Here is a 27,414-nt window from a genome sequence, read left to right as displayed (position 1 = left end):
AAATTTCACATACATAGACACATAAGTTATGGTTGGTGATTTTCACTCTTTTATTTTTATTTTTAATATTTGTGTGTTTTTCTATTCCTAAGTCTTTAACCCAAAGGGGGCCTGAAAAAAAAAGCAAACAAATATTAAAAAAAAATTGCAAAGTGTATTGGAGGTAAAAGAGATGCGTGAAAATCATCACCCATAAGTTATCTTGAGTTTTTCCTCACAATGTATACTCAGTTTTGAGTTTTTTTTTTACTGTATAATAGTTGAGTGTAAGCTTACATAACATTAGTTCTACTGAGTCCGTTATCAAAACCAATTCTAATTTGCACCTTGTAGCTTGTATAACTAATGAGAAAAAGCTCTAGTTACAAGAGGGAAAAAATGTATAACTAAACTTTCATTGTTGACCTCTACTTTTGGCCTTTGGGTCAATGGAAAACCCCACTAGTTTTTTCCCTCTCACCCCACCCCTTTGTTTCTCTTGTCTTTTGACCATTGCTAGCTTCTGTTTGTGGTTGCTTTTTTACTTTCAATGTGAATTTCTATGATTATGGCACTCTTTTGCTTTGTAAATAAAATATCATTTTGTAGTAATTATGGCCTACTGCCAAACCTTGAGATGACCACAGTTCATATATGAGATTATGGTTTTCATGGTTCTTATGGTTTGTGCACTTGACAAATGATTACGAAGAGAAAAACTCGGCATTTGTTGAAAGTGACTCGTAGCAGTGCTTTTTTGTCAAGAATTACAAGTTTTTTAGAAGGTGATATGGTCTATTACGTGTGGGCAAATTGTCTCTATAACCTTAGTTGATATGACTCATAACAATGATTATTTACTGATCTAAACCAAATTTTCAATACTTGTTATAATTCTATATTGTTATAAAACAATTCAAAAAGTAGACAAAATTTTCAATACATTAGAATCTTCACTTGTTAATCTACCATATAAATAGTGTATACAAAACCTCCTTATTGTTAAGATATGAAACCAATTTTAAAATTAACTAGCTCTTGGTCTAGTTGCATGGTTCTTTTTTTTTTTTTTAATGATATGAGTCCCAAATTTGAATTCTCTTTCTCATGAAGTAACTTTTTTTTCTTTTTACAAGAATACAATTTCATAAAATAGATATTAGATAACTGTTCTTTTATTAACACACTATATTTTGTTGAAAATATCTTATTCTTTTTCTTCAAACTCTCAAACCTACTCACACTCTTCATTGTGGAGCAAAATCTAAATAACTAAATGCAAAAACACATTGATGAAAAAACTGTTTTGTAACCAGTGTAACATGGACTCGACTACTTAGTGGCACCACATGAGGTATGACTTAATATTTTTCATTTGAAATCAATTTGAACTACGTCTTATTGTTTGTGGAACCCTAAACACCAATACAATTTGTCGGTGGATCTCTACAAAAAGGGTAAAGATATTTTAGTAGGTCACTACTGAAACGTGAAGATATATCGGCAAATACGCACTGAAAATTGGCATCATTTCATTTTAAGTACTTTTAAGTAAGAGCCCACTAAAACTATATAGGTGTTTGCTGAACTTTTTATAACTTCAGCAAATACTTGTTACAATTTATGTGAACGGTGTGGGTGTGAGTAATTTGGATAAGAAAATAAGGTGCACTAAGATTTTCTTTTTTTAATGCAACGTTAATTTACACCAAGGGAAGGGGAAGAGATTGGACTAAGCCACACAATGAGCCAACCATAATAATTGGTGTCATCCACATGAGTAAAACCTAAGCTCTCACACTTACAAAGTATAAAGAAATCTTATTAGACCATAGTACTAAGAGCCGTTCAGGATTGTTGCGTTTTTAAGGAAAAAAACTGTGTTTAATGTGCTATAATAATAATCAGCTGTAAAATAAAGCAGTTAAGTATTGATGAACTTTATCTATTATGAATATTCAACAATTGGAAAAACACCTTCAACTCTTCACAGAAATGCTCTACATGAACCTTCCACTATTTTGTGAAAATTGAGTTACTAACCATCAACACAATGTTTGACTAGATAGATGAGATAGAGTTGGTAGCTAATGGACGATGACTAATTGGATAGATGAGATTTTCTAAAAGCTACCAATGAAGGTGATCAGCTGAACAAATGAGGTTGAAATTGTAAAGACGGTTTACATTAAGAGTCTCGACTAACTAGATAGACGAGGAGTCTTTTTTATTTTGTGGCAAGCTATTGATCTTAAGTCTTGAACAACAAAGAATCTTTGATTCTTTCACCAAAAGAGGTTATTTCATCAGCCTTTTTTGGTGATGTTCAATGTTTAACTATCACCCCAAATTGACGGGGTGTTCTTCCAAGTGATAAGAAAGCTTCATACTTTCATCGGAGTGGTGGGAACTTCCCTTTCCAAGACTTACTCGATATTTGGTGGGTCTATCACTATTTCATTTTGAGAGACAATGTGATCAAAAAATTTCACTTTGTGTTGCCAAAAATCACACTTCTCAATTTTGGTATACAGTACTTTCAATGTTGTCTCTGAATGTTATTGTAGACATGCAAATTTCGGTGAAAATAAATGATCACCAAACACATTAAATTTTGCATGTGAGGGCTTACATGGCATGCAATGGGCTTATGTGGCATATGACTCATCAAGGCCGGGAATTAATATTTGATATTAATTTAGGAAATAGTTATTAGCACTTCAAAAATCTCATTTGACACTCCGAACTTTCTATTATTAGAAAGAAAAATACACCTGTGAGGAATGTAGAATGAGATTTTTGGAGTGCAAATAACAATTCCCTTAATTTAATATTATTTTAAATTAAAGCAAGTAGAAATGCCAAATTAGGCAAGATTGATTATTTGATTGTATTCAAATAAAATAATTGATTTATTGATTGATTGATGAAAATAAATCACGAACCAAGCCACAAATCAAGTCCAAATTCATCCATACGCAAGGCTTGAAAAGTCTATAAATACAAGGTCTCTGGGCAAAAGAAAAGGATTCAAAAATCACTCGAGCACCTAGATGTTGTCAAACTCAAGCACCTAAATCCTCAAAATACTTAGAAGAATTCAGAAAGTTCTATTTGTTCTTCACCAAACCTTCGAAGAATCATCAAGCACTACTACCCGTGCCGATCCTTCAAATCACCAAGAGCCAAAACCTTGTGGCAACCATTCGTCCAAGATCAAGTCATCGCGACGATTTTATCAACAATCTACACATCCACACATCTTTCAGAGATTGAATTAGAGGAAACTTGTAAATAGAGATTGTAACCCTAAAGAATTCATTAATACAAAATATTCTTTGTACACATGCTCTTATTTCATTTGCTAAAGGATTTTTGTGTTTACAATTATGCATGCTCCACTTTTGTTTTAGAATAGATCAAAATATCAACAATGAAGAAGATAACAAATTGATCTAGAATTGGATTCAAAACTCAGTTTCAAATCCATGAATATTGATGGTGCATTAGTTAATCTAAAGGACATTATCGACCACTCGTATTGTTCATATCGCGTATTAAATACAATCTTTGTGGCATCGCAGTCTCTGTGTCAGTCAGGTTTCCTGAAATAGAAACCTCTAATATAGTAAATTTGGTTCTGGAAACTTCCAACTAATAGTAAGTCCAAATGTCTAAAATGTCTCACTACTTCTGAGGCTCGTAACTTCTTTATTCTAACTCGAAATTGAGTTTCGTTTGCGCCTATGTGATCATGGAATCAAGCTCTACCTAAACAACTCAAGACTTGACCGAAAGGGTCGAGGAAATTCAAAATGACCAAAAATACCCTTCACTTTCTTGAAACGGGAAAATTTAATGAACTAATTTCAATTAAATCTTTGAAATACTTCTAAAATAAAATAAAAAACTAAAATTCAAGATGGGATATCACAAGAGGTAAGCAAATGATTTCTCGATTAACATCTTTGAATGAATTAACAATAGGGATTTGGGCTATTGGAGGTACAAAAAATTTTATTTCGAAATGGGCAAGAAAATTGTTAGAAAATGATTCTTTTAACGAGGTATAATGAATTTCTTAAATCAGTTGGTTAGGAATTAAAAAGGAAATGATTTTATGATGACAATAAAAAGAGCATGATATTTTGTTAGCCAAATCCATTCTTAGTGTTATGTAGAATTGTTTTTGGGGTAAAGATAATAAGGTTTGCAGGCAAAAAATTGAAAGCCAAATTATAAGACATGACTTTCATACTTCAATTAGGATGGCCAAATCTTGGAAATGATACAAATTGACAACAATTCCTAAAGTTGCAAGTGTTAGTCCTTAAGCTTTAGTATAATCTGAAGATACGAAGGAGTCGAATTTCCCAGTATCAAATAATATATTAGCATGACTACTATATACTATTGTTGTACCTTTCATGACAATGTTCTCCGCCACCACATCATTCAAATGGATTGAGCGAGATAGTGGATTAATAGCCTTCTTGAGTTCGTTGCACTCCCTTGAGAAACCATATCCACATGCAATGGAGTTAAAAAAATAATGAAACCTTTTGCACTATTTTACTTATGACAAATCAAATGTTCATGCATTAATACCCTTATAGCAAGCTTGATTTATGGGGACTTGTTGATGCAAATTTCCGCCGTCTCTTCCTTTGAAAAAGATGTACCTACAAAATAATAATACCTAATCTTAAGGCAAAAGCCTCACGCAGCCATGATGAATGGAAGGGCTTTGACTGAAGAATCTCTGATGCCAAAGTTAGAATTCTGAAAAGAATGTATTTGGGAGTTTGTGGGTAACAAATGGCTTAGCATTTTAATGGGACGAGATATGTATTTATAAGAAAGTGACCAAGCCTTAGGGTGATGAGTGGCTAGCCCTTTATGGAGTATTTGGGTGGTAATTTTAAGGAGTTCCAAAAACAGCAGTCACCTTAGGATTTGTTTAACAAGGTTAATTGTATATAAAGCTACACCAATGCTAATATCGTGAGTAAGTTCTATCATGCGACTGAAACTCGTTTGAGTAAATGTAGTAAGAGTTGGCACATAATCATCCTCGTACAAATTTAGCAATGCTTCGACAAAAGTTTTTCTTACATGAGCAATATTATAAGAAGAAAAAGAGGAAGTCTAGCACGAGTATAAAGGAAAATAGTTGTAAGACACATCCAACAGCCAAACTAGGGTAGAATCAAACTTACTTTGTCATCTAATGCACATCCCAGTCCCTTCGGGGACATCTGATAAAATGGGAACGATAAAGAGAAGATCTAATGCACATCCCAGATAGTCCAAATATAAATTCTAAAGGAATAGTGATGGATATGAGAGAATCCACACACCTAGTGACTCTATGCAAGACACCCGAATATTTGGATTGTCGTCAATAGTGATGCACAAATAACATACAATTATCATAAATGGGAACTTTATCAAATCAAACTAGTTTCCTTTGTTTCTTACTTACAACTAAGTCAAAATATCCTACCTAGTGTTTAAAATGTTGGTATCGATGAAAATATGGATATAAAAATTGTAGAAATACCAATGGCTATATCCAATATCAATATCGATATTGGTTGCCTTCAATGAAAATGATGGACATTTGCTAAAAAAACATGAAAATTTGAAATTATTGTTTAGGGAATATCATATGAAGGCACAACACACGTATGAATAAAGAATTAATGATTAAATACTGTGTAAAAAATAAGTATGTGATCTGTGAGAATGAAAACTTCTTTCTAATGACATGTAATAAAATATTTCACTAGCCCGAATAAATTACACATCACTTAATTGAAACTTTCTTCATGAAAACAACACAAGTTTTATTGAATTAAACTAATACCATATAGAATGCATAAGTTCATGGAGTTAAAACTGATAGCCAATCTTCATCATTCCTTTTGATTGGGCCTTTCTGCGTAGTACTTTCATATTGCATCAATCTTCAAATATATGATAGATTGAAAAACTGAATTAACATAAAAGAAAAAAGAAACAAAGAAGGAAACGTTAAAAAAAAACGAATTAGTATAACAAAATCAACATATACAACTAAGCGTTAAAGAAATGTCATAATTGAACACTAAATCACCAATCAACGAAATGAATAAAACACAAGTGTAATATGAGTTTTTTAATTTTGGTTGTCAATAAGAGTTTTATGGTGAGGCTTACCAAGGATACTTTGAAAGAGTGGATTTCCAATCCTTAGTATTGGAGCACTTTTATTTTTAAAAGCAATAGTTAAGGTGAGGACACACAAAAGATTATTTCCGATAGGAACGAAAAAGATTCTACACCCTTTGAGATATTAAAGCAATAATCATTTTGGTGATTGAAAAACTCTTTAAAACGAAACAGCTTGCTAGAAATCCTTCATGGTTTTGAATGATTTTAATTAAATCAAAATGTTTTTGTTTCAAACATTTTTTTATGATTCAAAATCCAAAATTGAAGAATGTTTTTTACAGAATAAGATGGTGTAAAAATATTTTACTAAAGAGTAAAGAATTAAAACTAAAAAGTAACATGTAAAGATTGCGCCAGTTGTGTAGATAAAAAGTTAATACAAACTTAATTTGGCCGTAATTTCCTCATTCCTTAACTTTCTTAATCGGTTCAAAATACTAACTTGAATTTTTATTTTATTTTTGTGTGAATTAAGATTATACACTTCATTTTAACTAAAACCATTGCATTGGTACAATTTTTTGAAAATGTAGAAGTGACGAATTTTCATTGTTGTTGACTTAGTTCAATCAATATGATTTAATCTTTTAAGTAAGGAAGTATGAGATAGATTTATTGCACTTACTTGTAGTGATAGAGGAGTACTGAGGAAGAGGACTTGAAGCTTGAAAGCGATAGTTGTAGAAACAAACCGATGATGGATTGTTTACTCCCTTTTCCTTATCTTAACATCTTTGTTTCATATTTTCTTGAGTACCTTAGTATGTGTAAGTTTGTATTTTATATGTGTATACTTTTACATAAAACATCAGAAGGTTTATCATTCAATTGTCGATCTTTTCCGTAGATGACTTAGTAAATAGTGAGTACAAAAGCCTTCATAAAATAATGACCCTAGGCTTACTAGGGTGAAGGTGAAACGATTGAGATTTTAAATAGAACTTTACCCAGCCATATACTCATTTGTGAATAGTTGTAGATGACTCAAATAATACTAAAATAAACTTTGATATTTTCCTCAGGTTTTGGTTATGATTATTTGTTAGAAATAAGAGTCATTAACTCGGAAATACAAATGGCTACGCTTAAAGAAACTCTGCAACAAAAAATTTGAATCATTCACATGCATTTGTATGACCAAATAAATTATTTAATGAAATGCATGACCAAATAATTATTTGATTGCATCTTTTTCATTGTTCTAAAAATCGGCCTATGTGGCCACCTAGGCTTTGAATGGTCGGCCTACCGCCGTGATTAGCTCCTAATGACTCACAAAATCGGAAAGAATATTAGGCAGATACCTGGATAGAGTTAAGGGGGGCTAGGGGGCTGGACAGATCTGGGCAAGGGCTAGGCGGGCGCTTGTGGAGAATGCCAAAATCTGGAAATATTTTTTGAAAAGCTAGCGTTGAGAGGAATAAGATTACCCCCACCATCTACTCATTTACTAGTTTTTATATTTCTTTATTATTTTTCCATTGCTCGTAGGACCTCGTGTGGGATGGCATGGATAAACTAAATAGGAAGCCATTTGGTTTCTTTGCTAATCCAATTTGATGTAAAACCAAATTTTTATTGGGAGTTTTAACGAAACACTCCCGATACTGTTCACTTTAACGAAAAATGACATTTTTACTCGAAAAAGTCACCCTTGGTACTATTCACTTACAACACCTTTTTGTCCTTATGATTAACACTCAAAGTTTTCAAGCCTCTTTCATTAGTTTTCCCTTTTTTATTTCTAAGGATTTTTTGTCCAATTCGTAGGGCTTTTGGGCAGTCAGATCTATGTACTTTTTGGGTTTTGTAATCAATTTATGAGTTTTTTTTTACAGATTTGTAGAATAGCAACTATTACAAACCAATTTGTATCTTTTATTTTATATTATTATTAATTTTGTTTTAAATTTCTAATATTATTATTTCTTAAAGTGTAAATAACCTTCATTATAAAATAAATAATATATTTATTAAATCTACCTAGGCCCCGCCTAGGCACTAGGTTCTAACCCGCTGCCCGTGACACACCCCGACCAAAAATCAAAGCACGCTAGCCGTCACGTGAGGGTGACGTAGCCATGTGCACAGTGCGGAAGCGATAAGGATAAGAAATATACGAACAAATAAAAACCGAAAGCTAACTAATGTGCACTAATAAGCAGAAAGTGCTAGCAATGAGATACAAGTGTAAATACACCTAATCAGAGCGTAGAAAGTCTAGGTGCAGTCCAATAGGACAAGTACTAGTTATACAGTACCAGAAGATATCCAACAGATATTATAATTTGTCAAAACCGCCGAGATCCTCAAATACCACCAACAGCCAGTTTACCTAAAACATGGAGGGGCGCAAAACAGAAAGTGTGAATGCGCAAAAATAAAGCTTTTCAAAATCATTTCATTTATCAAATGCTCTAACCCCTCGCCGAAAAACATATATAATTTTTCCAGAAATTAAAAAAAAAAAAAAAAAAAAATATATATATATATATATATATATATATATATATATATATTCAAACCATGCTTCACATATCCATATTTATAAGTATGTCATGCCAAAATATAAAACAAAATAAGTAACTCAGGTGAAAATGAATTCATGGAAAATAACATATTAGCCGAAACCCATGCAGAAGTATGTACAGCTGAATTCATAGCTCATTGTCAATCTAGCCGGAGTCACTACAGGTGACCTATACGGCACTACACTGCACACGAGTCGGAACCACTGGAAGGGTCTATACGACAAGACTGGGTGTAATATAGTTATGCTCAATGCTACGTTTTCATGATAGATGTACGATAAATTGCTAGTCACTTACGAATCGGAATCACCTATACAACAAGACTGTGCACCTAAATTGGATCCAATGTGAGCATATGGTGCGAAAGGTGACATTATATACAGACATGTGCCATATCTCTGACTAAATCACTAACACCGGGGTGCAGGTTCATGAGCTCAATGTTTCTCAATTAATCACAACCATTATTCACATTCACAATTTATAAACTCACCTGAGACTTACCTGAGCGTCCACAGCACCACAATTATATATATATATATATATATGCAAACATCATTTGCATATTCTAAATGTAAAACGTTTGGCATGGCAATTTAAGTCATAACTTTGTTAAATGAATTTTTTGGGAAAATATCAAGTATATAAGTATATACTGAAAACCAAAAGCCCACTCACTAGTATGTCGAAGGGTCGTAGCCCCCGAGTCACCCTTGACTGCGCTCGTCCTCGGGATAGGTCTCACCTATATGCGAAATAACTATAAAAACGTTAATTTAAAGCACATAACCAATATTAGCTAATAACTTCTCATACATTGCTCAAATGAGGTATATAAATATACCATAGTGACCTACACAACTCCACGAATACGCCCAAATTTTAAAATAATTTTTGGAGCCCTCATGCGCTAGCAAGGGCACGGCCCTACGTGCGGCCACTAGCAGGGACCCTAACGGAATCCCCTAATATTCCATGGAATATTCCGTTAAAAAGTAACAGAAACCGTTAAAACTAACCAACGCTGTTAAGAATATTCCGTCATCCCCTACCTTCGAACTTCGGCGACCGTCGTCGTCACCAGAAACTGGAAAAAGTTTAAAACCTTGTATCTTAGTCATTTCTTAACCAAAACTCATGAAATTGGTCTCAATTTAAAGCTTATAACTAGAAGAACACATCCTTACCAATTTCAAGGCTTGAAATCCACGAAAACTCGCCGGAGAAAGTTCGATAATCCGATGAAAACTTAAAACTTGTCGAACTCGATTTCCCGACGTCCAAATTGCTTGGTTTTTCTTCTTTGAGCTTCGTGAGGATGATTCAAAGCTCCTTATGCCTTTAGAAACTCCTTAAAACCTCACATTAATTAGTGCATGAACAGTACCTAAACCGGAGTTCGTGAGAAACTAAGGTTTTTGATGGTTTTAAGTCCAAATAAAGGTATAAATCGACTTTGAGGCGTGTAAAGAGTTTGAATGTTACCTTTAAAACCTCGATCTGTGCCTGAAATGGAAGGTTTGGAGTTCGTCCGTACAAGGTTAAGGGGAACGGAAGAAAATCGAGAGGAAGGAGAGAGAGGTCTATGTGTTTGTGTGGTGTGTACGTTCAGCATATGTGTGTGTGGTCTACATTTCAGCTACACACACAATCACCAAACATTTCCAATTTTTTTTTATTTGGTTCCAAAAGCTTAGGAAACCTAGATAGGATAAAAATCTAAGTACATACCACACACAACACAATTCAACGTTCAAGGGCAGAATAATCATCTCACGTCATCGATAAATTTTTATTCCAGGACGGGGTGTCACAGCCTGACTAGCGCCTAACGTCTTTTATAACCTTGATCTTTTCTTTCAACCCTCTTTCTATTTTAATCCTATATAGTTAACGTCATAGGTAAACGTCGATAGATTAGCATCAAGTATTTAAGGGATAGTTTGAAATACATCTAAGGTTATTTTGGTTATTTATATCTCAAAAGTTAAAAAAAAAATGAACTAACTCAATTTCATTTTCTAAAATAAACATAAGTATGAGTTCTTAAGAGATATATCTCCAGTCCCACAACCATTTTGGGGAATAGTGGCGTAAAATTTTATTATTGTGGGATTCTTTAGTTATTTCTAAGTTTGGGATTATTATTACCCAATTGGCAATCAGATAATCATGAATGATTATGATATGTGTCTGAAAAAAGAAAGGTCTCATGAATCTAACATTTTTAGATCACTTTTCTATTAAAAAACACATATTTAGATCACATTCTCTTTATAGCATATTCCTTGGACTTATTGTTTAAGCGTATAACATTTAATGAGACAGCTTTAAATAATAATCTTTGCCTTTAGATTAAACTAGATTAGTCTAACATGTGAAATGTCAGTAAAGTATCTTCTCATGATATGCCTTTTTTCAACAATACATATCATTGTTTATGCACCTACCTATCAATGTTGCTCAACTTGATGATCCTAAAGACACCACCTTGGATATATCTTACTTGTAAGAAGTTGGTGCACCTAAGTTGGAATGTGAGATGAAGGATCTAGGAAAGCACGATATTGTCTTGGTTTTCAGATCGAGCATTGTTCTGATTGTATTCTGTTCACTAGGAAAACTACACCAAGGCAAAGTTATGCCACTTTAATGAGGAGAAAATGTTTCTTTCGAGTACATTCATGGTTGTTCGTACGCTTGATGCACAATGAGGCCCATACCTTCCTAAGGAGGATGATGAAAAGGTCTTCGAACCTAAAGTTCCATACGTAAGTAGAACTGGCATTTTATTGTACTTAGCTCAGTGCACAAGGCCGGACAGTGATGTAGTCAAAAAAACTTTGAAGGAGGATCAACTTTAAAATAAGAATAAAAGATAATAAGAAAAACTCATATAAAAATAACAGTTTGTCTTAATAGGAAATATTCTACTAAAATTACAATTGCCCTCCATGATTTTTAGAGTTTAAATTCTGAAAGCTTCTCATAATCACACTATTGTCAATATTATCGAAGATATTTTTCTCGATATATAATATCATGCTGTCATTCATCCATATATCTCCCATTTGGTTTTGAAAATGACTTTTCAATATCTTCATAGCAAAAAAACTCTTTCAACACTAGCCGTGACAACTGGTAAGATTAGTTCCAGTGTCACGAGCAAGAAAATTGTAAACTAAGAGTTAAGAATTACTTAATTGATTTGTTGATTTAGAAAAGAATTCCAAAGATGAACTAGTGAAGGCTTGTTGTCTTAGAGTTGGAGATGCCCGATTCTCTCAATAGGAGAAGTTTAAAAGTTTTTTGTTGATGGAAGAGAAGTTTAAAGTCTAGTGCTAATTGATTGATTACCTTTTCAGTTTGTGCAAATTTCCCTAATTTTCTAAATATTATAAATGTATTAAGTAATTAAAGGAGACAAAAAGGTAAGAAATAACTCTACCATATTGGACTCTTCGGTCATCTAACAAATAGAGATTAAGTTGTTCAGTAGACCACATATTGGACTCTACCATATATATATATATGAATATAGATCACTAATAAATTATAATATTAATCCATACTATTTTAATGGAATCATTAAAAGTTTACAAGGGGTCAAATGACCACCCTAACTATAAGGTGGCTCCGCCCATCGGCCGAACATCTTTGTTGTGAATCTTTTAGTAAGATACAATCTGCGCTTACACGCGAACATTGAAAAGATGTTTAAGATACGCTACTTTATCTTAAATGTACTGTGGATTTGTTTTTGTTCTATCCTTACTCAACCACGAGTAAAGTTGCCATCCCCTAAGTCATCATATGATTCTTGCCCCTCTCTCTCTTGCCGTCCCTCTCCTATCCTCACTCTCTAACCTTCAACACATTTTTATTTTTTATTTCTCAAAAATGAAGATTTGTCACAAGGGTAAAATTGGAATTTAAAATATGCAAAAAATTGTTGGGTCTGGGCTTTGGAGAACTGATAAATTCCATCAATACATAGCTTGGGCCCAGCCCAAAAAGAAAAGTAGAACGTTCGAGTGTGAGTGAGTCAGCCCTAATCTTGACTCTAATTTTCTCCCCAACAGTGCAAGAGTCTCTTTCAAGCCGCAACCGGAGTTCTCTGAGATTTCCCCTCACCTTATCTGCCATTGAAGCTCTGCCCCCAAATCTTCAGCAAAGCTTTGTTCATCCACTGTAAGTCCTTATCTCTCTCTGTCTCTCTCTGTCTCTCTCTCTTTCTCTCTCTCTCTCTCTCTCTCTCGTCATATGCATATGTTTTAATTCGTTTTCTGTTAGAGTTTCGTCACGAATTTAATTGAATCTCATATATATATGTTAGCCAATTTTGAAATTTTTCTCGCTTTCGCTTAGGGTTTTTATTGCAAGACTCATATAAGCTGTGTAAAATTTTTGTAAATCGGAGAATATGTTTCATGATGATTTTCTGATGAACAGGAAGGCGAGCTCTTGGCCGAATTTTCTTACCGTTTCTCGAAAACCGAACATGGATCTTATTGTTTTTTATGACCCGAATTTTTTATATTGCTGTGAAATTGGGTATTTTAATTTTAGCCCGTTCTGTTAGTTCTCTTGCGGTAAGATCTTTTTGTGTACGTTTTCAATGCAGATTCTTGTGATTCTTCTTTGACTTGTTGCGGTTTTCTTGTAAGAAAGGATGGCATCTCGATTCTGGACTCAGGTATTTTGTTTATAATTAGGGTTTTGTTTATAATTACTGGCTTGTGTGTTTCGGTAAAATCTTGAGCGTAGTGTTTCCTAAACCCTAATTTGTTGTATTATTTTTTTTTTGTGTGTGTGTTAAATTAGCCTGGTAGCGATTCTGAGGATGAGGAAAGTGACTATGAAGAGGAGGTTGAACCTACGGGTGGTGAGACTACCACTGAACCAGGCCTAAACCCTTACCTTCAGGCTAATGCAAGTGATAGTGAAGATTCTGATGACCAGAAGCGCGTTGTTAGATCGGCGAAAGATAAGCGCTTTGATGAATTGTCTGCGACTGTACATCAAATGAAGAATGCGATGAATATCAATGACTGGGTTAGCTTGCAAGAGAGCTTTGACAAGATAAATAAGCAGCTTGAGAAGGTCATGCGTGTTACCGAGGCTGTAAAGGTACCTACTCTCTACATAAAAGCTCTTGTATTGTTAGAAGACTTTCTGGCACAGGCTTTGGCAAACAAGGATGCTAAGAAGAAGATGAGTAGTAGCAATGCCAAGGCCTTGAACTCAATGAAACAGAAACTGAAGAAGAACAATAAGCAATACGAGGACTTAATTAATAAATATAGGGAGAATCCTGAGCAGAGTGAAGATGATAAGCCTCCAGAAGAGGAAACGGATGATGACGATGCATCGGATTCTGAAATTGAGGATCCTACTGATATTCCATCGTCAGGTAGCGAAGAACCAGAGGAAGAAGAAGAAGACGAAGAACCAACTGAAGCTGGTTGGCAGAAGAAGATGAGTAAGAAAGATAAGCTCATGGATAAGCAATTCAGTAAGGACCCTAGTGAAATCACGTGGGATACTGTTAACAAGAAATTTAAAGAGGTTGTGGCTGCTAGGGGCAGGAAGGGAACTGGAAGGTTTGAGCAGGTTGAGCAGCTTACCTTCTTGACAAAGGTTGCAAAGACCCCTGCACAGAAGCTGGAGATATTTTTCAGTGTTGTTTCTGCTCAGTTTGATGTGAATCCTGGTCTCAATGGGCACATGCCTATAAATGTGTGGAAGAAGTGTGTGCAGAATATGCACGTTATACTTGATATTCTTGTGAAGTATCCTAATATCACGGTGGATGACATGGTAGAGCCTGATGAGAATGAATCCCAGAAGGGACCAGATTATGATGGGACAATTAGGGTTTGGGGAAACTTGGTGGCCTTCTTGGAAAGGATAGATACTGAGTTCTTCAAGAGCTTGCAATGCATTGATCCCCACACTCGTGAGTACATTGAAAGACTCAGGGATGAGCCTATGTTTTTGGTTCTAGCTCAAAATGTTCAAGAGTATTTAGAACGGGTTGGAAATTACAAAGCTGCTGCTAAGGTAGCCCTAAGGCGCGTCGAACTTATCTATTATAAGCCACAAGAAGTTTATGATGCCATGCGAAAATTGGCGGAGCATACAGGAGAGAGTGATAATGGTGAAGAGCCTAGAGCAGCTGAGGAAAGTCGTGGTCCATCTTCATTTATTGTTGTTCCCGAGCTCGTTCCTCGAAAACCCACCTTCTCTGAGAGTAGCAGGACTATGATGGATATATTGGTTTCCCTCATATACAAGTATGGAGATGAGAGGACTAAAGCTCGTGCAATGCTTTGTGATATTTATCACCATGCTCTGCTGGATGAGTTTTCCACTTCCCGTGACTTGCTGCTTATGAGTCACCTGCAAGATAATGTTCAGCAGATGGACATTTCGACCCAGATACTTTATAACAGGGCCATGGCACAACTTGGTCTGTGTGCATTTCGTAATGGATTAATTACTGAAGCGCATAGCTGCCTTTCTGAACTATATTCTGGTGGAAGAGTAAAAGAGTTGCTTGCCCAAGGTGTATCACAAAGTAGATATCATGAGAAAACTCCAGAACAGGTGTGCAGTTGCCTCTGTTAATTTTTTCCATGTGCTTATTCTTTTTATTATCTCATTATGTGCGTATTATGCTTTAGGAAAAGGCTTTAGTACCCAACTCTTATCCCAAATTTTTATTCTTCCAAAGTCCCTCACTGGGAGCAAAGCCCCCATAATATAGTGGGACCAACCCTATGCAAGAATTAGGGAAAAAATTGGGGAAGAGCAAGGTCATCTAGCACCATTCTTCTATGTGATTTGAAGTCACTGTTTTGTTCATGAAAAGAAAATCCTCAAGTTTAAAATTTTAGTGTTTTCAGAACTAGCTGTTGATTTCAACAACCAAATAAAATTTGCGTGAACTCTTTTTTTAAAGTGATGGAAATGATTTATTATTTAAGAATTACATTATCTGCAAAAACTATTATTTATGAATTAGATAAATGATCTGATAAGCCATCTTAGTCGGGTCAAAGATCTGGAGACACTAGTTTAAAAAAAAAATGCTATAAATTGTATCTGCACCTTGCAATAGGATGTCAAAAGTTGGAACCGGGACTTGTTAGAGTTATATTATCCGATCATGAAAGATGTTTGTGAATATTTAAGATGTATTTAAACACTTAACGTTCTTTTGCTCATTTAGAATGTTTATTTTTTTGCCAAATATACTGATTCTGTGGAGTTATGAAATTCATGGTAATTTTGGTCCCGTAATACAATTTGGAAATTGCTGCGTGTGCTGCTGATTCTCTAATTTAAGTGTGGCATATCTTTAAGATTCTTGTTGAAGTTGACACAACAGATTGGTCACTTTGAGCGAAATAGCTAGGGACAACAGATGATTCACATTTGGAAAAGCTGAAACTAGTAATAGAGTATAGTTTGGTCATCATGTTTTAGAAAATGGGGCCTAAGAAACAGTTAATTAATTCTTTTTTCCAGACCCTACATTATTACTGCTCCAAGTACACTTTGAAATCATCCCTCTATTCTCTATAATTGTTTTTTTTTTTTTTCCCCGTTTTCAGGAAAGGCTGGAGAGGAGACGACAAATGCCTTACCATATGCATATCAACCCTGAGCTCCTGGAGGCGGTGCATTTGATATGTGCCATGCTGCTGGAAGTGCCTAATATGGCTGCAAACACCCATGATGCGAAACGCAGATTGATCAGTAAGACATTCCGTCGGTTGCTTGAGGTGAGTGAGAAGCAAACATTCACCGGTCCCCCTGAAAATGTTAGGGACCATGTAATGGCAGCTTCCAGGGCCCTTGGCAAAGGTGACTGCCAGAAGGCCTTTGATGTCATCAATTCTCTTGATGTTTGGAAGCTCCTTAGGAACCGTGAGCATGTTCTTGAGATGCTCAAGGCTAAGATCAAGGAAGAAGCTCTAAGGACCTATCTTTTTACCTTCTCCTCATCCTATAAGACTCTGAGCTTGGAACAACTCAGCACGTTGTTTGACCTTACAGAGGCCCAGACACACAGCATTGTTAGCAAGATGATGATCAACGAAGAGCTCTTTGCCAGTTGGGACCAGCCAACACGTTGCATTGTTTTCCATGACATTGAGCAGACTAGGCTGCAGGCTCTAGCGTTCCAGTTGACTGAGAAGTTGTCAATCCTTGCAGAAAGTAACGAAAGGGCAACAGAAGCAAGGATAGGTGGTGGCGGTGGGTTAGATCTACCTCAAAGGCGGAGAGACAACCAGGACTACGGTGCTGGATCAGTTGCTGGGAGTGGCGGTAGATGGCAAGATAACATGTCCTTCAATCAAAGGCAAGGTGGTGGCGCTGGGCGTACAGGGTACAACGCTGGAGGGAGACCATTCAACCAAAATGCTGGGGGTGGGTATAACAGGGACCGCACAGGTCAATACAGAGGGACAGGGCAAAACACCCGTTATCAAGATGGTGCATATGCAGGATCAGGGAGGTCCGCAAGGGGTTCTCAGGATACCTCAACTCGCATGGTCAGTCTAAATAGAGGGCCTCGCGCCTAAACATCAAGAAAAAAAAAGTATAATTATTCAGCAGCATTTTGATTAGAGCGCTTACTGTTTCGTTTCTGTTCTCGATTAAGTTCTCTCTTTATAAACCAAGTCCTTGATCGTTTGGATTTACGTATTTGGAGGCTTAAATTTGTACCTTTAAACTTTGAGAGGTGGGGTTTTGTATGCTAAAATACTATGGTTATCAAATCATGCAAGGCTTTTCTTTGTATTTTGTTTCATAAGTTGCCTGGTAAGGCAAATGCATGTTTTTTATATTTATGCTTGATCTTGCCCGTCTTCAAGTTTTGTACTTAAAACACATTTTAGGATGTTTGCTTTTAAGAAGGATTAAATTACACTGAAACCCACTCTCCATACCACTGGAGAACACACCTATGCCGCTTTTCGAGATGATAGTGATTTTCTCACTTCCGTTTTCTCCTCTGCACTTTTCCTTTTGTTTATGTCGATTAAATTCTACTTTGTTCAATCCAAAACTTAAAAGACCAATAAAAACCAAAATACCATTTTGAGAAAATTGTCTAGCTCATTATACTTCGAAGCGCCAAACACATGAATGGAGAAGGATAGAATTAGAGTTGTGGATGGAACTAATTTCCTTAAGCCTAGGGTTGCCAACGGATAGGTTCGAAAACTATTTCCAAGAGCATAGGTTACTTACGATTCAGAGCTAATTTGATATTGTTGTGCTTTAATAAAAAAAATAAAAACACGGCTTCTATTATTTTGTTAAAATAAAAAGTTGCGAGATAAAGCAATTGCCTGCATTTAGCTGGAGGTGTAGGAAATCATAAAGATGAGTTCAAATCTGTTATGCCCAACTTTCCTCTGCGAATTCTCTGACAAGTCCAATTTTTTCGATAACACGTTCCTTCCTTTAACTTCAATGTAACACTGTTTTTATCGACACTAAGGGGGTAGGAAATGGGTTCCTCGTAATAGACTAGCAATTATGTGGTTCAAATTTGCATTTGACGAGAATCGAACCTAAAACCTCTCACTTACAAGTGAAGAAGAATACCACTAAAACTTTTCCATAACATTGTTAACTTTTAATAATAAAAAAAATAAAAAATAAAAAAACCCTTAACACGAACAACAGAAAAACGCGGCGACACCAACACTTTCATTACCAATAGGGTAATACTAGGGAAATCAAATTTTTAGAGTAATGCTAGGGAAACTAAATTTGTAGACAAAATTTGCGAAACTAAAAGACTTGAAAGTTGATGATTGGTTTATCACTTAAGGGTTGATAAATGTGTTTCCTATTGGTGACATATAATTTAGTTTGCAAATTTTGTCTCCAAATTTAGTCTCTCTAGTATCACGCAACTTTTTAAAGCCAAATTTCCAAATCAAATGATGTAGTTGTAGATGATTGGATTATTAACTAAGTGTTGACTAACGTGTTTTTTTTTAATTAGTAATACATTATTTAATTGATCAATTTAAGTTTAAAATTTGGGTTCCCTAGTATTACTCTTATCAATATTGGAAATATTATTTAGCTTCCACTTCCACACTTCAAACTAATACATAGCAACTGTCTAATTCATAGCATTTATTATTAGAAAAATTAATTAAAATGGTTTGAAAACTTTAAGTTTTAATAATAAAGACAAAACAAAAGTAAATAGTACCAAAATTAACTTTTTAGTGTAAAAATATAATTTTTTATTAAAATAAACAGTACCGAAAATTTTTCGTTAAATTTCCTTTATTATTAAACGCTAGATACTATGGTTACCGAAGCGTGCAAAGCTTTTTCTTTGTTCTTTGTTTAATATATTTTTTTTGGTCGAATGTTCTTTGTTTAATAAGTTGCCTTGTATTGTTCAAAAAAAAAAAAAAAAGTGGAGAAGTTAAAAATGACGTGTGTTTTTGTCATTTCTAACAATTTGTTTTTATATTTATGCTTTATCTTCTTAGTGAATTTAACAACTAAAATTCAGGACTCATCCATTTAAAAAGTGTATTTGCATGTAAGGATGTGCACAATAATTACATTATGCATAAAAAAATAATAATTCTCTTCCCATGCCAATAAGATAATGTTCTTTTATTTCAATCGGAATCCAGATTCTGGTTATCAGCGTGTTAGGCAAAATGCTCTTATCTACTCAAAACACAAGCTCCTTATTACAAAATAAGATTTGTATTATCTCTTAAGATGAACTTAGTTACAATATATTCATGCACTTGGCCGAATCACCCTATTAACTCATCTATATTGTAATGACATCCACCAATCATATCTAAGCATTAATGCGCGATTATACTAAATACATATATTCCATATATTGTAGCCAGCCCTCGATATTGGAAATATTATTTAAGTTTAAAATTTGGGTTCCCTAGTATTACTCTTATCAATATTGGAAATATTATTTAGCTTCCACTTCCGCACTTCAAACTAATACATAGCAACTGTCTAATTCATAGCATTTATTATTAGAAAAATTAATTAAAATGGTTTGAAAACTTTGAGTTTTAATAATAAAGACAAAACAAAAGTGAATAGTACAAAAATTAACTTTTTAGTGTAAAAATATGATTTTTTGTTAAAACAAACAGTACCGAAAACTTTTCGTTAAATTTCATTTTATTATTAAATGCTAGATACTATGGTTACCGAAGCGTGCAAAGCTTTTTCTTTGTTCTTTGTTTAATATATTTTTTTTGGTCGAATGTTCTTTGTTTAATAAGTTGCCTTGTATTGTTCAAAAAAAAAAAATAGTGGAGGAGTTAAAAATGACGTGTGTTTTTGTCATTTCTAACAATTTGTTTTTATATTTATGCTTTATCTTCTTAGTGAATTTAGCAACTAAAATTCAGGACTCATCCATTTAAAAAGTGCATTCGCATGTAAGGATGTGCACAATAATTACATTATGCATAAAAAAAAAAAATTATCTTCTCATGCCAATAAGATAATGTTCTTTTATTTTAATTGAAGTTCAGACTCTGGTTATCAACGTGTTAGGCAAAATGCTCTTATCTACTCAAAACACAAGCTCCTTGTTACAAAATGAGATTTGTGTTATCTCTTAAGATGAACTTAGTTACAATATATTCATGTACTTGGCCGAATCACCATATTAACTCATCTATATTGTAATGACACTCATCAATCATATCGGAAGCATTAATGCGCGATTATACTAAATCCATATATTCTATATATTGTAGCCAGCCCTCAATTTGACATTAAGGGTAAAAAAAAATTCCTGTGTGGACTGTGCCTCTCCGTATTGGAAGAGCATTTCCCATCAACATTATGACCTTGGCAACATTGGGGTAACTTAATCGACCCCAAAAATAGTACTTGATAAGACATTTTTTTATTGTAATATGTACTTATCATTCTTCTCACGGTATCTAGTCGTAGACATAATCATGAAGTTTTCATTTTTGGAGTGTTTTATGTACTTATTGTGTTATATTATGGTGCGATTTCACAATTATTTTTTGGCAAATAAACACATTTAATATGCTACTATACCCTTATGTATAAGAGCATCTTCATCAGTTGGTGGAGAGCAATGACAATTGGCGCAATAAAATTACCTATACTTTTCACTCCAAACGGTAATTCCTTTGTGGGTCTGTAGTTTGGAAGGAGAAAGGGTAAAGACAAGAGCGATTACTATTCACAAATATGTTTTTCATTTTTAAAATTTTTTGTTTATTTTTTAATATATGATTGGGTATTTTTATTTTTTGGATTTTTTTAGTTTTAATTTTTTTAATTTTTTACTTTTAAAATAATCTTGGACGTTGATGAGAATGCAGGTGAAAGAATAAAATGTATAAATTCCATAATATATTTTAACCTTTTGTCCATCAAATTAACATTTGAAAGTCCAACTAAAAAACATAAGGATCTTTTTGGTGAGGATCATTAGAATCTGTAAATCGTGTTCGTTTATCGTATCTCGTGTGATTAGTTTTTGTCAAGTACTATTTATGTTTAATTTTAAATAAAAATATTTAAAATAATTTTTAACCACATAATATACAATCAACGGATAAGATTGATGGATTTTCGGAATTCTCACGAAACGGATTTGACGAGAATCCGGGTTCAAAACAAAATAGGTATGGAGCCATTTGGCTCTGGTCCTTCACGTGGGGTGGGCCCCCTCCATGTCTGATGCTTCTCCAAGCGATTGCTTTCCATATTTTCAAATTTTCACTGCTGGAGCTGATTTTTCTGGGCAAAAGACAATTCAACCAAAGTGCCTTTTGTAATTGGGGTGACTGCTGGAGATGTTCTGAGCATTCAAAAATTCAAATGCTTATTGCATCTCGTTTGTACACGTATTTTCATTTTTGGTCAGCCCCAAAATTGTCATTACAAACTAGATCTAAGAGAATTGCATGACTAATTTCAAGGCAATAGGTGTGCTTTACGATGTTCGTTGAAAGTTAGGCTCAACAAGAATTGCAAAATCACGAGGACCAATAAATTACTAAATCTCGTGTTATACGGAAATTATGTGAGAGCAAAAAATTTCTGAATTATATTAAGAAAAAGAGTACAACGCTTATAGATTTAATAGATCCAATTTACCAAACAACTCCGCCCTATCTAAAAATAGATTCAACATACCAACATAAAAAACTAAAAATACAAAAACTCTCGCAGAAGGAGAAATCAAATCAACAAACTCCTATCTTGTTTTTAAAAATTATTTAAATTACATATTAATAAAACTCTGTTTGTTAACCAAAATTCCATCAAATTACAATTTTAAAATAAAAAGGAAAAAAATATAATCACTGCTGCACATCCTCCCAACATCGAGAAAGGAGCCAAAATTCCAGACTCACTAAACAAAACCCCTAGTCATTGTGTCCTTTCGGTTTCGGCCAAAGCCATAAATGTTTAATAAATAATAATACCTTTCCTTTTTGAGAAATAATATTTTTTATTCTTTGGGCAATGGAGAAGGATTTCTTTTATTTATTTAAATTTGGTAATCTGAAAGTCCGATCACAAATCGGTAGCAAGTGACCCAAAAAAGTCAGTAGCAAGTGGAGCTTTTCTTTTAGGGCAATCGCCGGCGAAATTCAAGTTGAAAAACCATGACCGGAAACCTCGGATGCGTGATCGTGGCCGTTGATGGCAGCGAGGAGAGCATGAACGCCTTGACCTGGGCCCTCGACAACCTCAAGCTCCGATCCTCTGCACCCGACTCCACCACCTCCGCTGGCCACTTCGTCGTCCTCCACGTCCAGTCTCCGCCCTCTATCGCAGCCGGCCTCAGTCCCCCGGCCATTCCCTTCGGTGGTCCCAGTTAAGTCTCTTGTCTCCGCCGCCACCGCCGTCCACCGTTTTCATTCGTTAATTCATTTCAAATTACCAATTAATAATTCTGTTACATTTCTGGGATTTTCTGGCCTGATATTGACGAATTGGATCTGGATAAATTGGTTTAGACGATTTGGAGGTGCCGGCGTTCACGGCGGCGATCGAGGCGCACCAGAGGCGGATTACGGAGGCCATAATTGAACACGCTTTGAAAATTTGCTCCGAAAAGAAGGTTTGGGTTTATTTAGGGTTTAAAGCCGCTTGCTTTACTGATAAGTTTTTTAAGACCTGGTTTAATTTGATGATTTAATTTTCGTAGTTTTTATTGTGTGAAAGTATATTTTCATGGTTTTGCTGGGAATAGGTGAATGTAAAAACCCAAGTGGTTGTTGGGGATCCTAAGGAGAAAATTGGTGAAGCTGTTGAGAATTTGCATGCTGATTTGCTTGTCATGGGGTCCAGGGCTTTTGGCCCAATTAAAAGGTGACTTTTTTCGTTTCTATTTGTTGATAGGACTGATAAAACTACTAACCAACACGAGAAATTTTTGAGATTTCAATGCGTGCATTAGTACCACCATGTGGCAGTGTGATAGTTATACAGAAAAATTTTCTCCAATGACACACATCGCGACCAGTTTAATTTCATTGGAGGAATGTACTTAGTTTTGAGCATCCAAATAGGAAATATCTTATCTGAAGTTCTTACATTTGCGTAATGAAACATGTTTGTTAACTTATTCGAGCTAATAATACCGCTGAGGTCTTTGAGAACCATAGTCAATTGGGTACAAGCTGATTAGCTTAGGAAGGGTCATAGAATGCGCCTGTGAGTACCGTCTTGAAGCAAGTTGATGAGCCCTCTTTATGAGATGTATTGTGTATATGCATGGCATTTGACTATGTCAGCAACCTTGTGTTTCCATGCTTCTGTCATCTGTCTAATGGACTGTCTCTTTAGTGTTTATAGCCCTATAGTGCTACCAACACATTTTCCTTCTAGAGCTGCTAGTTTCGTGTGGGAGGAGCATGACGTGGTCACAGTAGGCATGGACTTGAGGGATGGTCATTTACTACATCTGTTTGTTTTTCTGTTTCTCAAATGGGTTGTGTAAAATTGTCGAGATTTTAAAGCCCAGGAGAAGTAAATGTTTCTTGAATGCAACCTGTGAATGCAAGCCTGTTCCCTGTGTCTTTGTTTCTATTGTATTCTATCTCATCGTATCACATTCTGTTCTGCAATATTTGAGAATCACCGTCAATACCTCGCGTAGGTCCGGGATAATCCATTGAAAAGCCCTCTCACATTCAAGTTTCAATGCCTCACATGCCAGTTATGTGAATAGTTTTATCGGAGGGAGTTTGTACACAACAGTTGTATGCTAGGATTTTTCCATGTGAAGACACAAAACTGACAAGTCTTTGTGATACCATGTGGCAAAATTATTAGTCTTAATGTTTTAAAATTTGTTAGGAGCAAGAAATTGAAGTTTCCTGTTGTATTTTGATAAAAGCAAAGTGGGAGGAGGATCTGACTTCATGTTTTAGCTTTATATATCTGTACTTGGTCTTACATCTTTTGGTTCTCGATGGGAGTGAGGGTAGGGCTGTAGCCTGTAGGGGCGAGGTGATAGAACACAGGATGGCTACCTTTGAGTTATTTCTTTTGTTTTAAAGAGTAACTTCAACTAATTAGACCAGAACTATGATTAAACATAACAAGATTTACATTGTGCACTCTGTATACAGGATGTTTCTGGGAAGTGTAAGCAACTTCTGTGCGAACCATGTGCAATGCCCAGTCATCATTGTTAAGGCCAAGACTGTTACCTGATAAGGAAAGGTATGCATCTCATTAATCTATCACCCATCTACAGCAGCATTTCCATTCTCATTTTTCTTTCTTGCGATTTTCTTTCTAACTTTTATTGCTCTTCAATTATTTATTATTTATTTTTATGATCTATATTATGATTCACTTCTCTTCAAAGCTCTCCATGCTTTTGTGCAACGTAATATCAACCTTTCCTCGTATCAATCAAATGACTCTATCTGACTCAGACTTAGATTTGTTTCGCCAAACATACCCTGATGGTGCATGTTATCTGATTTAAATGATATATTCTTGCATTTCAACTTCAGGACATGGTTGAGTTACCTAGCCGAGGTTTGTTGTGAGCATTCTAATTGGAAAATCCCACACAGAAGAAAATCCATTTGAAGTGGATGGTTTTAAAAGGGTTGACAGATTTTCTAGTTTGGGACCTGTGAGCTAAATTTTCATATAGATCCTACCTGCATATTTCATTTTGGACAAAACTGAGTCATGTTAGAACCTTTGCTCTGTTAAGCTACTTGTGTATCATGCGTTCAACGTCACTTTGCATCAAGATAGGAGGTTGACGATTATCTAGCTAATTTAGTTCAAGATGATTACTCTCTGCATCAAGATAGGAGGTTGATGTAATGGTTAGAGTAGTAATTACAGGATAAATGGCACTTTCATCATTCATGATGTCTCAGTTGTGGCACTGGAAAAGATCAATAATGAATCTTAGACAATGATGAATCTTGGAGTGAGTTATCTATGGATGATGATGAGGATAGTAAATTGTTGTGGATGTTTCTGGCTCATCTTTCTGTGCTGGTCTATGGTTATGTTGACATTCAATAAGGTGAGATAGAAGTTGGATGGTTTAAGCTATATTTATTTGGAGGCTGCGATGGTTAAATGCATAGACATGTTTATTTTCTCTAATGAGATGATGCTTGTGTCCCTCATGGGCCAGTTATTGGTTCATGAATGCTATTTCATAACCTGAGGTATTAAAAGGAAAACTAAACTAAATGCTGCTCTGATTTTCATTGCTCAACAAAAGTGTTCATGTAGAAGAATCAAAGAAGTTTGATGTGAGGTTGGTTTGCTTGAGTATTGGCTGCCTACCAAATTTGATATTTTCGTTTCATATTTCCTTTTATATTCATATGTTGGTGATATATTGAAGAACCCTGGCTCATTTTCTTTTCTATTCATATGTTCATGGTATACTGAAGAACTGTGGCTCGCTCACGTGTAGCTCCATTTCTCCCATACTAATCTTTCTTTCATGCGACCATTGTATCATTGTCAATATTTTCGTTTCGTTTTGTTTTGTTTTGTTTTGATGACCAAATCGCGTTGATAGTGAAAAAGTGCCCAGCTGCTTTGCTTGCAACCAGCTGTTGCAATTCCATAAAATTTTCATTCATTATGCAGTAAGCACCGTAGTTATGCTGTTTGATGTCATACCTCAGTTGTTGACTTTGCATCCCTATTTTCGAAATTATATATGGCTTTGATCGATCTTGTGCTTTATCTTCAGACTTGAGTACATCTGCCCTCGTGTGAAAGCTCATCAAGATCAACTGTAAATGTGGAATGTTTATGCAATGCTCGACCAATACGTTGCTGTGTGACCGACTGTTTTGATCCCACTTTTCAAGCCCTGTGAATATTTGGGGGAAATTACAGTAAGATGTGTAGTCTTCTTCTGCTGGAGAATGTTAAATGAGTAGTGTATAGCAGTAATAAGGTAGAAGTAATGATACGGTTATGTTACCGACTGTCCTTGACCATCTCTCATTGCCTGTTATTTTCCTCATGTCTGCATTGTGTATTGATGAAATCATAACCGTCCCTGACCATCTTTCATTTTGATTATTATGGCCTAAAACCAAGGAAAATCCTCTCCTTTAAAATTACGAGATTCTGCATCCTTTCAATTGTGGTCAGAAAATTGGACATACATATTTTGCTCACAAAGGTTAAGTAACGGAGTTTTTTTAGTATGCATCAGTGTATGGTATACACCGATGCATACATATCACAGTTTATAGTTGATGCCATGCATGAGGAAGAAAATGCCACGCACATGCATATTTTTTTAGAATACTAAGTTTGAGAAATTTGGGGCAAAATTTCGGATTGATTAATTGCATTCCAATTGCCATCCAAATTTTTTTAAATTTTCAAAATCGAAAATGTAGAGACTTGGAAGGAAAATTTTTGGTATGGTTTGGTCATGCAAACTTAGTACTCTAAAAAAAAAAAAAAAAAAAGGTTCAAAATGCATATGTTAAAATAAAGAGCATCATCATAAATTTTATTTAGTCTAATATGATTTTATGTCACTCTCATGTGATGGCCTACAAATATTCCAAAAATCCTTTAAAATTTTGAATGGTGGGTACATAAAAGTTTGAAAATCTTTAGTCTTGCAAAATGTAGAAGATCTGAAATATTTTCCAAAAATTATGAGATAAAATTGATTCTGAATTTTTTGATAAATTTCGAAGTTAGAACTGATTCGGAAACTATAATGATTGGCATTAGAATACTTATTTATGATCCAATTCGATTGAAAGTCACCCTTAGTCATGTAGTATGCTTTGTGACTGAATCTCAAAGCAATCGTTGTAACGTCAAAACAATTGAAGTGAAACAATGGAATTACGTGACGTGGACCAAGTGGTGGGCTGATGTACAAAGTGGGAACTGAAGTAGTGTGGTTCATGTGACGTGAATCCAAATATTCGAAATATTTGGATGGCAATTGAAATGTGCCTAGCCAATTTTAGACATCAAACAAGCCCTTGCACAACTGTGGTTTATTACTTTACAATGGCAAAGTTGGAAGAAAATTTGATCATGGAGGAGATTGTCAATTCTTAGCTCACGTACATATAACACATTACAAGTAACTATTAAAAGCTATATGACCCATGCA

At 34.9% G+C, this 27,414-nt stretch overlaps 2 protein-coding genes across 3 annotated transcripts; both read left to right on the top strand.

Annotated features, from left to right (window-relative positions):
• Positions 1-12,725: 12,725 nt before the first annotated feature.
• LOC103401984 (eukaryotic translation initiation factor 3 subunit C) lies at positions 12,726-17,540 on the top strand. Of its 2 annotated transcripts, none has more exons than XM_008340716.4 (4): positions 12,726-12,917; positions 13,351-13,422; positions 13,551-15,335; positions 16,346-17,540. In XM_008340716.4, exons 2-4 carry the CDS (start codon positions 13,399-13,401, stop codon positions 17,318-17,320), a joined length of 2,784 nt encoding a protein of 927 aa, XP_008338938.2. In that variant the 5' UTR covers positions 12,726-12,917; positions 13,351-13,398; the 3' UTR covers positions 17,321-17,540. The 2 variants fall into 2 exon arrangements, with proteins under 2 accessions (XP_008338938.2, XP_070670162.1); XM_070814061.1 differs by having other exon boundaries at positions 12,780-12,917; positions 13,179-13,422.
• A 4,527-nt stretch (positions 17,541-22,067) lies between these two features.
• On the top strand, positions 22,068-26,389 carry LOC103425266 (universal stress protein PHOS34). The gene is made up of 5 exons (XM_008363347.4): positions 22,068-22,634; positions 22,778-22,881; positions 23,014-23,132; positions 24,398-24,491; positions 26,011-26,389. Exons 1-4 carry the CDS (start codon positions 22,424-22,426, stop codon positions 24,480-24,482), a joined length of 519 nt encoding a protein of 172 aa, XP_008361569.1. The 5' UTR covers positions 22,068-22,423; the 3' UTR covers positions 24,483-24,491; positions 26,011-26,389.
• Positions 26,390-27,414: the final 1,025 nt, after the last annotated feature.

Source organism: Malus domestica, chromosome 15 (genome assembly GCF_042453785.1).
Source record: "Malus domestica chromosome 15, GDT2T_hap1".
NCBI classification, from domain to species: domain Eukaryota; kingdom Viridiplantae; phylum Streptophyta; class Magnoliopsida; order Rosales; family Rosaceae; genus Malus; species Malus domestica.
This window is presented reverse-complemented; position numbering and strand designations above follow the sequence as displayed.